The sequence below is a fragment of the Eurypyga helias genome, unplaced genomic scaffold, assembly GCF_000690775.1.
Source record: "Eurypyga helias isolate BGI_N326 unplaced genomic scaffold, ASM69077v1 scaffold1909, whole genome shotgun sequence".
In the NCBI taxonomy this organism is placed as follows: Eukaryota; Metazoa; Chordata; class Aves; order Eurypygiformes; family Eurypygidae; genus Eurypyga; species Eurypyga helias.
In genome coordinates, this window is record NW_010269946.1 from 26070 (window position 1) to 39265 (window position 13196).

At 50.4% G+C, this 13196-nt stretch overlaps 1 protein-coding gene across 1 annotated transcript in view; it reads right to left on the reverse strand.

Moving 5' to 3' along the window:
* The window catches only part of ZAP70 (zeta-chain (TCR) associated protein kinase 70kDa), a 10107-nt gene extending 7866 nt beyond the window's left edge, over positions 1–2241 (reverse strand). Inside the window, exons 1-2 of the mRNA XM_010158244.1 lie at positions 1840–2241; positions 388–548 (exon numbers count right to left, since the gene is read on the reverse strand). Coding sequence (XP_010156546.1) covers positions 388–548; positions 1840–2241 — 563 coding nt within the window. The remainder of the gene's footprint in view (positions 1–387; positions 549–1839) is intronic.
* Between the last annotated feature and the right edge of the window lie 10955 nt (positions 2242–13196).

Here is a 13196-nt window from a genome sequence, read left to right on the forward strand (position 1 = left end):
AATGAAGGGCTGTCTCAGCAGAGATGCAGAGCAAGTGCTTTCTTCTGTATTGTAGTGGCCGTACATTGTCTACATGTCAGTGTTCAATGTCTTCACCCACTGAACCCTGTATCTCATATCATCTGGGGCATTAACAAGCATACTTTATAGAGATATCTAAACAAATAAAGCTCAAGATAGGCTCTTCATGGGGGCCAGACACTGGACAATAATAGGTTTGGGGTGTCAGATCCTGCCTTTGAAAGATCTGTAACCACAGTCTGACCATGTTCAGCTAAACCTCCTCTCAGGCACTGTCATGTGAAACAAATAACTACAGGGTAATGAAGGTGGGAGAATGGAAGGAAGTACTGGGATCACAGCATCTGCCAGGGTTTGCCTACTCACAGGAATTTCCCATCAGGCTGTGCCCCAGAGTAGAGCCTCCGTTCAGCTTCATCCCGGACGATGCTGCCATGGTACCAGGCCATCCTCTCATGGGCTGTGGTGGCAATGAGCTTCTCCACCTGTGGAGCCTGGCTTATGATGGCCTGTTCCAGTGCATCACCCTGGAAGAGAGTGAGAAATGAGACCTCCTGCCACTGCTGCATTGTTGCATGGATTCAGCACAGTTTGTTTTACACCCTTCTGGTCAGACAACACAGGAAACTTGGCACGTGATGTGCCTTTGGCTTTAATCATGTCTGTAACAATAGTGGATTGAATTCTATTCTGCCGCAGAGCAGAATCCCTTGCTTATCTAAATTGGTCCCAACCCTGAAATCCAGGTAAAGCCCATTGACTTGCTGGTGAGGGAAGAGAGAAGTCATCATACTGGTACAGGGTATCTTGCCATCAGGCTTTCAGCCTTGTATTTCTGGGAGAGCAGGACCTCTTTCTGGTGCCTCTGCCTTCCTGGCTGCCCACTATTCCCAAACACTCCAACTTGTCAAGAGCAGGGCAGTCTGGAAACCATGGGACACTCTAATTTTACTGGCCCCACACATTTTATAAACAACTGCCAGTAGGTGGCAATGTCCTGTGTGTTATCTACCAGTGTCCATCAGCTTGAAGGAGAAACCCTATAGATACCTCATTCTGCCAAGCACCTTTGGTCTAAAATGGTCTAAATTTAGAGATCTCTTGTGCAAAGGCTCCATAAATAAAATGCCAGAGCCATCTTTCTGCGAGGACTTGGAAGTGTCTGAGTAGCCACTCTTGAAGTGACAGCAAGTAGAAGGAAATTAATTACACGGCTGCCAGTGTGACCATTTCAGAGTTTTGCTTTATCATATATGTATTACAGCCTGCAATAAAATGCAGGAACCAGTCTGCAGCTATTTTTAAATTTAAACAACAGACAGACCTTATCCATTACTCAGTACCTCAGCCTCACAGGCAAAACCTCCACTGACTTCAAAGAGCGCAGAAAACCTGAGCAAGGATTTCAGTCTGGTTTCATTCCACCTTCAGCCCTGTTACGGAGGCACAGGCACCTCACGCAGGGAGCGATGGTCTGACTGCAGTGAGCGTCCCACGTGCTGCAGGGGAGCAAACGGCACACCGGGAGATGCTTGCAAAGTGGGCAGAGAGCTCCAAGGCCCTGCAGAGCAGATGCAACATGAGCTGTTCAGAAGAAGAGTTTAAAGGCTTGGGAAGATGCTTAGACCTGTTTCTTTAAAAGAAGCTGGAAAAGAGAGAGATTTAAGACTGCCCTTAGGGCCAGCAGCCTCCAAGGAGAAGGACCTTGCTGTGAGAGGGGGATGACAGCGACAGAGGAGGTCAGGGTGGCAAGCGGCAGCAAGCCCCGGGGGAGCACTCCTTGCACAGTCCCACACCACCCTAGACAGCCGCCAGTACCTCCAGTTTCCACGTCTGCCGGACATATTCGCGCACCATATTGTCCCTCATGCTGTCGAAGATACCGGGCTGGGGCTCCAGGCCACTGGGGCGGTTGCAAGGCTTGCGGAGGGTGCAGCAGAGCCCGTCGGCATCCTTGGAATAAAACTCACAGAGCTCCTCCGGCCCACAGTGCGCTTTGCCCCCCGCAATGGCGTAGGTGCCGTTCATCTGGCGCTCGATGGCGTAATGGTAAAACTGCAGGTTGCAGACCATGGAGAGGACATACCCCCCCAGACTGCGCAGGCATTGCCGCAGCAGGAACAGGCCATCCGACATCCCCGCCAGCTTGAGGTACTCCTCCGCCTCCGACCTGGCAATGCTGCCGTAGTAGAAGGGCAGGTGAGCAGCAGCATCTGGCATCTCTGCACGCCTACAGAGACTGTTTGGGTTGGCTCACGCGCTGCTGGTGCTCGATCTGGAAGAAAGAAGCAAAATTTTTCACTGACACATAATTTTGCAAAAAGGTCTAACTGGAAATCAGACTTGTCTTCCTAGAGGTTGTTCAGTCCTCAGCTGACTATCTGTACTGTCATTTCAGACATCGCATGGAGAGTAGCAGTGAGTGCATTCACATCCTGAGCCAGAGAATCCCGCGGTGATTCCTCTGTCCCAGTCTGGAGGCAGCTAGAAAATGTAAGTAACAATCCATCTGACCCTGATTTAAACATTTCAAGCAACAGAGAATGCATTGAATCCTACAGTGAATTGTTCCAATGGTTAATTGCCTTCACTATTAAAAATGTGTTTCTAACATCCATCCCAAAGTTTTTAGCTTTGACTTCCTACCATTTTTTCTCTAGCCCTGTTCACAATAAAAGGAAATTCTTTTGCCTCTCTGAATAAATTAGCTTTTCCATGAGGATCTATAAGGCCAAAATCTTAAACAGAATAAGATTAAAACAAGAGATGGATATTAAATATCTAAAAAACATGTAGATATACAATTGCGCCAAATACAGCAAAAGGAGATAAAAGTAAACCCAAGTGCTGCTGGGCCGACATTAGCCACCAGTCGACAGAACAAGAAGAAACATTCTGCTAATTGTCTCTTGAAGACTTTATGGATATTTTCCCACGCTACCTGACTCTGGCTAGTTTCTGAATTTGGCCGATACTCTGCTCCCATTTGGCAGTGCCGTTCTACAATGTGCACATGCTCCAGAGAAGGCCAGAGCTCAGATGTGGCCAGCCATCGCCGCCAAGTGAGTTTAATCCCACTGTCTCTGTCAAGCAGCAGTGTGCAGGCGTTACTAGAGACCCCCTGTTCAGAACAGCCTAAAACCAGAAGTGAACCTACCGCCGTGCTGCTGCAGCACCAGTTCGGGGGGGGATCCAGTGAGAAATGGCACTTTGTCGCCTGCGTCACTGCAGAGCCCCTTCTGCCAAAGAGCTATGGGTCTTGTACCGAATCATCTAAAATCCCACCCACTAACAGAAGTCAATTTCCGGTGATTAATGGAAACTTTATCATATTCAAAGAGTCTCATTTATTACCTGGAGCCTGATCTTCAATTTTGTCATTGCACAGATGCTGACCCCAAACAGATCAGTGTTCGCCTCCATCCGCATTTCCCGCAAAGGCATCATTTGTGTTCAGAATAAAGAAAACACTGTCTCTTTGGCCAGCGTGCTGGGTGTTTGCCCTGATTCTTCCCAATGTAACGCCCATTTCTGAACATGATGGGAGAACTTGCTGCCCAATGGGTTGGGCCAGCTGCGCTATTCCAGACGTGGCCTCTGCTCTCAGGCAGTGGCTGGAGCTGCGCCTGGGCTGGTGGTCAGCCCTGCTCCATCTCACCCAGCCGGCCACAGCCCCCTCAGCAGCAGAGCAACAGGGCTGCCTCTTGCCAGCCTCTGGGACCACTGGAGCTGGGAAGGGATTGGCTGGATACCTGCTTTGTATGGGCAGGAATGGGATAGGGGTCAGGAGGAAACCGCTCAGGAGAAACCATGCTGCTGTGTGCACCCTGCTCTGCTCAGCCTACAACAGCAAAGACCCACAGGGAGCTGGATTTGTGGCAACCAGGCTCTTCTCTACCTATTTGTTTGTTGTCATCATTAAGCCCAGAAATGGCCCTGATGAGAACAGGAAAGGAGAGCAGGCTCCACCGAGGAGGCGTTTTAGCCAAGGCAGGAAACCACAACAGGAAGCCTCAGTGGTGTTTGCAGGTTGGGTGCAGGACGAGCATAAACCCTATCAGGCACAGACAAATAAGCCTGAGCTGTGAAGCCCCTTTCATCACATTCAGCAAATGAAGCAAAGTGGGGTCTTGGCAGACCTGCCAGTCTGGGGGACAGAAGGCAAATGGAAACACCCTGTAGCTCAAACCCTAACTGGAGTCAGTGCTTGGAACCAAAGCAAATGAACCAACCCCTTGATGCCTCCCGGCATCAAAGCAGCCTGGACGCTAGACAGGCGTATGCCCCAGCTTCAGCTCCTCAGACTAGACAACCACCATGTCTTCCCAACCTCAGCCTGGTCCCAGGAAGATGGGTTGGAATGTGAGGAGAGATGACTGCAGCTCTTGGTTTTAATTGCAGAGTCAGGCTCATGAGTCATGTTCACAAGTGAAGGAAGAGGAAGCGCTGAGTGGGCAGTGGAAGGTCCATGGCCTTTTTCATGTGCTGCTAATTTCCACAAGTTACCTGGGATAAACTGTGATGAGGCACAAGGATGCTGCACCCAAACATGCAGATTCCCTTTTCTGGAAAGTCCAGGACCAGAACATCACAGCACACGGAACATGTTTGACAGTTGTTCAGAGAGGTGAAAATGAGATGGCAGAAGCCATTGATCACCACCAAGCTCCCACAAGGTTTCCAGCTGCCTACACAGGCGGTTCTGTTATAAACAGGCTGGTTTTCCTCTCCAAGCACATCGAGTCAAGAAAGCATCATGGAGATATGACAGTGAACCCGGGGATCAGAGGTTGGTTCAGGCTATGCCACCTCTTTCACACAAGCCTTGCTGCCGCAGGAGAACCCTATTAGAAAATTACCCTTACTAGAAAAAACTTCTAAGTCCCCAGCCATGAGGAAAAGTCACCCCTGAAGTCTAAGAGCAGATCTGAACAAGATGATTTATAGCCCCCCTGAAGCTCTTGCTTTAAAAAAGTTTGTCCTACCATCCTGCCTCTTTCTATTGCCCATACACCAGCCCAAGGTCTTCTGGGCATAGCTAAGCCCCTCTTCCAAAGTACAGCTCTGTTCCGTAGCACTACCTCTGGCTGGACGTGGGCAGCCCTGGTACAACCTCAACAGACCTGCTCAAACCTCACACAACTTTGATTTCCCACGCTGTAAAATGCAGACAAGAATGAGAACCGATTTCATGGCTTGCTTTTTTGAACATCACAAACTAGTGCCTGGAAGAAGCTGTGCAAGGGAGCTTCCACCACTATGAATTTCAAGGAACAGGATCTGTTTTTTCCAGCACCTGCTTAATCTCTGTCCCTTGGGCTGCGATTACCCAGGCACTCCCCCAGGTTAGAAACAGCACTCAGGGAGAACGGCCACAAAACCCGGGCTCCTGTGATAATGGCCATGTCTGCAAGTTGACGTTATGACGTGAAGATGCACTGAGAAAAACAACGCCCACGTAAAAAGTAGTTGGACCTGTGCACCATGACACACAGGAAAGCCAGGCAGGAAGCTATTGAGATGTCAGTCAATCAGATCTATATATAGCCGGCCACTTGCTTTTACGTAGATCAGACAAGAAGCATCAGGAACTGGTTTGATTTTATAATTTCTCAGAACAGCAAAACCACTTTGTGTGAATGCAGAGCCAGTCCCCGAGAGCAGCGGGGTGCGCTGATGAAACCGGGGGAGGCACTGGCAAACTTCAGCATCCTGTTAGGACCATATTTTCTGTATCATTGCCCTGGCAGCAGTAATCCCCTGTAACACAGTCCTGGCTGGCAGAGCTGTCCCTTTAAGGTGGCTGGGTCAGCCTGGGGTAGAGGAGGGACCTGCCTGGGGTGAGGCGGGGGAGATCTGGGAGCAGCAGGAAGGGCTGGAGGATGGGAACCATGTGATGGGGAACCAGCCTGGAGGGGTATAAAGGGGGGATCATGGCGTCTGTGTGCTTTGGCGGTGGTGGGAGGTGCTGCTGAGGTCTGTGTTGGCGATGCGGGGTGGGGTATTTTTAACAGTTCCTTAAAAGGTGTTTAACTGGGGAGGGGGCGAGGTAGCTGAAAGATCTGCCTGCAAAGGTGAGGTCAGCCTGTCTGGTGGGGGCTGGGGTCTCTGAGCTCCTCTGTGGGCTGATTCTGCTGCTGCCCAGCTCTGGGGGTGTTGGGGAAGGGGTGTCTGACCTGTAGCACGGGCTGGCTGGCTGCTGGGCAGGGGCTTGCCTGCTTGCAGGCAGGAGCACGGGGGGGGTGAAGGCAGCTGGGTGGGTGCAGGGAACCGAGCCTGCCCAGAGCTCCTAACTGGCATGTGCCACCTCCTCCTGCTGTGGTTTGGCCTCTGCCCGCCTCCTGGGAAGGGAAGATGCTTCTCATGGTGCCTCCCTAGACCCACGTGCGGTTAGCGCAAGAATAAATGTGCTTTTTTTATGGTGCTGTTTACAGCCCCTTTTCAGTGCTTTAGGGGTGCACGGAGCAAAGGTTTGTACCCACGCTTCCCGCTGCCTGGGCGCTGCAGGGGCTGTGCTGGTCCCCACGGGGCAGCTGGCCGGAGCGGGGCTGAGCCTGGTGAGCAGAGGCTGCGTGGCACCACAGAGAGTGGGATGGCAGAAAGCAGAGCAAGTCTCAGCGAGGTGATGGGGGGACAGGATGGCAGGGACCATCTGGCTTCCGCGGAGCTGCAGAGGAGCTGCTGTCCCCCATCCCTTCCCCTGGGTCCTCTTCTGATACTCCTGATTCGATCTGAGCACTAGATTGACAGTGGAGAGCCTGGTTGAAGGTGTGAAGGGTTGAAAAATGTTTGCAGTGTACAAGTGTGGATAGAGAGCAGCTCTGAGGAGAAGGACTTGGGGGTGCTGGGGGATGGAAAGCTGGGCATGAGCCGGCCGTGTGCGCTGGCAGCCCAGAAAGCCAACCGTGTCCTGGCCTGTTTCCAGAGCAGCGTGGCCAGGGGGGCGAGGGAGGGGATTCTGCCCCTGGACTCTGCTCTGGGGAGATCCCACCTGGAGTGCTGCGTCCAGCTGTGGGGCCTCAACATCAGAAGGATATAGACTGGTTGGAGCGAGTCCAGAGGAGGCCATGAAGATGCTCTGAGGGCTGGAGCCCCTCTCCTATGATGAAAGGCTGTGAGAACTGGGCTTGTTCAGCCTGGAGAAGAGGAGGCTCCGAGGAGACCTCATTGCAGCTTTCCAGTATCTGAAGGGGGCCTACAAGGGTGCTGGGAGAGGACTTTTTACAAGGGCCTGTAGTGACAGGACAAGGAGTAACAGGTACAAATTGAAAACAGGGAGGTTTAGATTAGATATCAGGAAGAAATTCTTCACAGAAAGGGTGGGGAGGCACTGGAACAGGTTGCCCAGAGAAGCTGTGGATGCCCCATCCCTGGATGTCTTCAAGGCCAGGCTGGATGTGGCTTTGAGCAACCTGGTCTAGTGGAAGGTGTCCCTGCCCATGGCAGGGGGGTTGGAACTAGATGATCTTTAAGGTCCCTTCCAACCCAAACCATTCTATGATTCTATAAGTTCCTTTTCCAAGTCCTCCTTCCCAGGAGTAGCTGGCACTGTGCTGGAGGATGAACTGAAGAGCTGATTCCTGGAGCTCAGGCAAATGTGGTCAGGTTTTTTAATCTTAAAAGACTTGAAATAACTTTGATTCAACTTGAAATGCTTTTTAGTTCAAATCAAAACCTGAAAAACTCAACTTTGTATTGGCCCGACTACATTCTTCTAATTGTTCTTGATTAATGTTTAATTTTTATTTATGCATTCCATGGCAGCTCTTCCCAAGATTTCCTCATTCCTGGCTACAACTGCTTTCCTAACCTCCCTGCTGACTACTCATTAAAACCTCAGCTACTCAACCATTTATTAACACTTGAACTATGTGTGAGTGGGAGTTTATGAAAGTGTGAGCCCACTTATGTTTGTGTTCATAAACAGTGCCTTCTGCTTGCATGTGAAGATAATCATCTTTTCTACTTCTTAGTGAGTATTACTGACTCAGTCCTGCCTGAAATGGTTGTGTTCACAGAAACACCACAGAAAAACCCGCTTGATTTCCACTGAGGACCTTGTCTGCTTTTGCTGTCGTTGAAGCAAGCGGGTAAGTCCAAACTGCCCCTCCACTGCCTGTGGATCCCAGGCCAGATGCAGAAATGCTTCATATACCTCTTCCCACTTTGTAGTGAAACACAGGAATCATTTGGCCCCAGGGACAGTCCATAGTCCATTTTGGAAGGAAAAAAAATGTTAAATTCCACAGCAAAACTTCCAAGGCCACGAAGGGGCCTGTTGCTTCTCTGATGCACTTGGTGTGAAGGCTCCTAAGAGTGACACGACTGTACCAGGCACGGGCTTTGAGAAAAGCTGGGTCTGTGGAGATCATTACCCCTCTTCCTCCTGCTAAATACTTGGCCAGAGACCTAGTGTACCCCATCATAGTATTACTGGAGAGATCAAAAATAGATCGAGGGAATGGTTCTCCTGATATGCTTGTGGCCTTGGTCTTATGGTGCTTGTATGCTAGAAGCATTCAGTGCTGACCTGGTGGCAGGGATAATGGGTGACTGGTTTTCTGTGCCTCCTTCCACCCAGGACCTGAGCTAGGCAGGCTGCCCAGGGTCGCCTCTGCTATGTTAAAACCTTTATTCCCATGAGCCAGTGCTGTTTGAGGGGTCAGTGCATGAGCACACTGCTCACGGCCCGTCCTGCAGAGCCAGCCTGGCACTTGTATCTCTGCCCAGAGGCTCAGAAGTTGCCATGTGTCACCTCTGCTCCCATCTCACAGCTCTCAGATTGTTCCTTCTTGCTGCTTTGTTTTGACTTGGCCATTCTCAACCTCCCCCCGAGCGGGCAAGGGTGCTCATCCTTCTCCAAAAGGGAGAAGCAGTGCAATAGAGCATGGAAAATTGATGACATGCTTGTTTGGTGCAGTCAGATGGCAATAAAGGCTTGAGCTCATTCATATCCTGCTGGGGACTTGTTTTCCTTCTGTGGTTATTTGTCAAATGCTAATGAACGGAAGCAATTTGCTCCTTTAGCTCTGAGAGCAGGAGATGGGGAGGGGGCTGGGGAGGGAGAAGGCCACCTGCATGGGGGCCTGGTGAGTATAACTATCTGCCTTTTTTGTTCAAGCTGTTGCTTTAATGGCAGGGATTGCCTTTTTCCCAGAAAGCAGTTTGCTGGTGTTACCCTGCTTCCTCTGAGTTTTTCACCAACGCTTGTGAGCCTGCAATGCAGCTGCCTCAGGGGCAGCACAAGGCAGAGCGGAGTGCCTCCCCGCAGGATATTGGGGCAGATATTTCTGCAGTGCCATAGCAAAGTAGCCACACAGGCAGGGTGCAGTCCTCTGAGCCAAAGCACAGTGAGAATATTGCAGCAGGAAGGACCGATGGGGTATTGCTACTTCTGGCTTAACACAGGCGGATTGTTTGTTGGGTGCATGAACTTGTTTCCTCTCTGCATGTGGTCATGCCCATGGTGTATCATAGCTCTTCCTAGTGGACTGCTCCTGTCTCTCACTAAAACCTTGTTGTCTGGCTGTAGTTTGCTTGGGAAAGACACAGCCAAGCACATGGATCTCTGTGCACTCCTCGGCACCCAAGGAGCACAGCACAGAGCAATGCAAGTGGCTGCTCTTAGTCCACTTCGTGCTGGGTGATCACTGGCTACAGAGCTGACTCAAGTTCTTCTGCCAGCTGTAGGAGTTTTGGCTAAAAACTTGGCTCTTTCACAAAGAAAATAGCGTTGGCTCTTTACTTGTCTTCCATGAAAAGGCCCCTGATCAAGTGTGTATCCTAGGTAGGACCTGGCAGAACCTGCTAAATCAGAATGTAAAGAACAGTATTTTTCCTAAAATGCTGCAATGAGGGGCACAGAATACTTAACTGAATGTGGTTCTTTGTTTAAACTCAAGCTGGCATTAGTATTTCAGGATGATCCAGTGATGTAGACAGGCACAAGTACACAGACCCTGCGTCCTGCACAGAGGGGAGGAGAGCTTTGCCATAGGCTACAGTGGTTGGATTAGTGCAGGGACAGAAACCTGACTTTTGGTGCCACATGCAGATGCCGTTGGAGCTGCCCCTGCTACTGGTCTGTAGTAGTATCCTGTCACAAACCAAATGTCCATGGTGAGCAGCTTTCCTCTTGGGAGCTCTGGAATAGGTGGGGTGCTGGGGCCCACAAGCAGGGTGACACTGCTGTGTGATGGGGTAAAGCAAAGAGTCACTGCCTTGTCCTAAGGCAGCTTGTGTCCATCTGTTGCATGTGGATTTAGTCTGGAAGGCTGAGAAAGCGCCCTGCTGATCTTTTGTAGAGCCACTGAAAGCACTCGTGGCTCCAGACTCATTGATCCTGAACAGCTTTTAATTAGGGTCTAACCACATAGTCAAACACAGTACCTGCTGTTTCCTGCCTGGTATCCCTGCATGCTCCTGTGGTCTGAAACTCAGCTATGGGTCATCATGTCTAAACAAATGATGTCGAGGTATTTGTCCTGGGGATGAGTGAGCACCGAGCTTGTCCCTGCCACCAAGGTGGAGCTGGTGGTGACAACTAACCCGAGAGAAGAGTCAGTACTGCAGCAGGATCCCCTGAGGTTTGGGTCTAACAGATGGGTTTCATGGAGCCAATGACAGAAAACTGCATTAACTTAGGCACAAGTTGAAGGAGAAGGGCTCTGGGTTTTTGCTTGCTTCTACCTGACCTCCCTTCATTACCTTCTGAAGGGCTTTCGCTGAAGCAACAACTTAGCACACAGCATTGTGGGGGTAGAGATTGTCTCCTGCCAGTACAGAGCAACTGAGGGGTGGCAAGCTGCCGAAAGGTTAAATGAGATCCTGCGTGAGGGATGGTGAGCCTGTGGCTCGAGTCCCTTCCTTGGCACCGCTGCAAGGAGCACAGCCCTCAGCAGGCTGCAGTAAAGGTGACAGAGGGCGTTGAGCCGCATCGGTGCGAGAACACGGGCTGTGATGCATCTTACTGGAAATATGTTTATCGTGTGCTGCACTGGTTTGGGTCCTTTTGATGCTGCTGAGCAGGTACCTTCCCTGGAAGAACTGAAACTTCCTGAACAATGTGCCCTTCTCACCACTGCCCCCCCCCCCCCCTACAGGTGGTGAAGTGGCTGACAACTCTATTTCCAACCACAAAATGAGAGTGTTTGTTACATAAACATCTGCCTTTGCCATTTAAAAATAAATGTAATAGCTGAGCTGAAGGCTTAGCAGCATTTGTCTTTTGTGATGCTTAGAAACTCCCTGAAGGATCACAGCCACTCTCTGCGTAGGGTGGTGCAGTCTTTCTTCCGAAAAGCCCAGGAAGAAGAAAAGACAAGGGGAGGAAGAGAGATGCAGATTGAGGAGAGGAGGACTGTTGTGTGTGCAGTTGCAATCAGCTCAGGTGTAGAGCTCCAAAATCTTGGCTCCTGATGTACATGACTGAGGCTTTCCTGATGGGGCACTGACATCTTGTACTGTATTTGGTAGGGTGCTGGGTTATCAGGTCTGCCTGGGGGGGAGACAAGCTCTCTGGAGGCAACAACTGGGGAGGGCTCACCAACCTGCAGTTCAGAGCTCCTATAAAATGCTTCATAGGACTTAAAACCTGATCGAATGAAAATCCATTGCACCTGAGGTGTAGGCTGGTGCCGAGCTGCTGGTCAGTTTTCAGCCCTTTAATCGTTCTGCCTTAATTTAGACTTGAAAGGAAACATGTACTGTGTCTCCATCTGTAACATCTCCCTGCTGACAAAGCTCTTCTGCTTTGGTCCTAGCCTGTTCTGTGTGGTAGGTACAGCCAGACATTGACTGGTCTGTCCAAAACTGCATAGGACTCTTCTGCTTTGGTCCTAGCGCTGTTCTGTGTCGTAGGTACAGCTAGACATTGACTGGTCTGTCCAAAACTATCTGCCTTCTCCTCCACTGTACAAGAGGTATTTTTAAGGTAATCTCACTCTGGAAAATATCCCTCTGCAGAAGTGGCACTTCAAGTTTATTCTGGTTTCTAGTCCTCCTCTGAAGCTGCCCCCAGAGATCTGCAAGTCCCTCTTGGAGAGGAGGATGGGGATGGGGAGGCAGGCGGTTACCATTCAAGCCAGTACTGCTTTGGGTCATACTGGTGCTGTGTCAGTGCTGTGTGTTGGTCACCTGAGCTTCAGCCTGCACAAAACCTTCCATGTGCCCTGAGCTGCCCCGAAACTGTACACAGCCCCTGCTTGGGGGCATGTCAAGCGTTAGTTACAGCTCTCCTGTAAGGAGCCAGCATAGCTGCAGTGGCTCTCCAAACAGCTCCAGAGCAGGCATTGGAGATGGCTCATCGTCATCTTCCAAGGCAGCTACCCCCAGTGCGGGACACGGTGGCTTTTGAGCTCCACAGTGCTGGCACAGGGGTGCCTGAAACAGGGACAGGACCTTCCCTAGCACTGCTGGAGGGGGTTTAGGCAGGCACAGTATAAATAGTCAACTCAGAAGTTGGCTGAGACACCAAAGCAACTTCTCTGTGCTTGCGGTAAGTGCCATGGGCTCTGATGGTCACGAGTCACGGCGTTTCTCAATCTCACTTTGAAAGCCCAGGCGGGGGGGCCAGCAGCAGATCCATACTTGACTGCTGGGCATCTGCTGTTTGTCACCAGCACTGCAGCCATAGTGCTGGCTTCTGTGAACAGAATATTACTGTAAGTAGAGTGGGTGAAAGCTGCTGCCAGGTAGGGAAGAGGCTGGCAGAGCGCTGTGTGCATTCATTGCTTCGCAGACATACAGAGATGAGTTTTGTTTACATGGAACAGACCAAAACAGTTCCTCTGGTTTAAAAAATAAAATGAATACCACCCATGTTCAATACCAGTGGCAAACGTGATCCCAGTACCTTGGTGCTATTGAGATTACTTATTTCAGTAGCTGATTTGATACCAGAAGTGTTGGAAACATCGCAAGTTCAGGAGAGAGCAAGGAAAGTGATGAAGGGCCCAACTGGACTGATTGAGTGCAGCTCTTAGGGATGGAGTATGCACATCAGCTGTTGACCAAGAGCGACAGGGGAAAAATTGAGAGCAAGTAGAAATATCCAAAGAGCATGATCATCTTTCAGAGAGAAAAAGCTATTTTGGATGTGCTGATAAGATATGGGGATAAAGAAGATACTAATTAGTGGAAAGTAAGTCTGGTTATCAAGAAACATTTCCTAACAA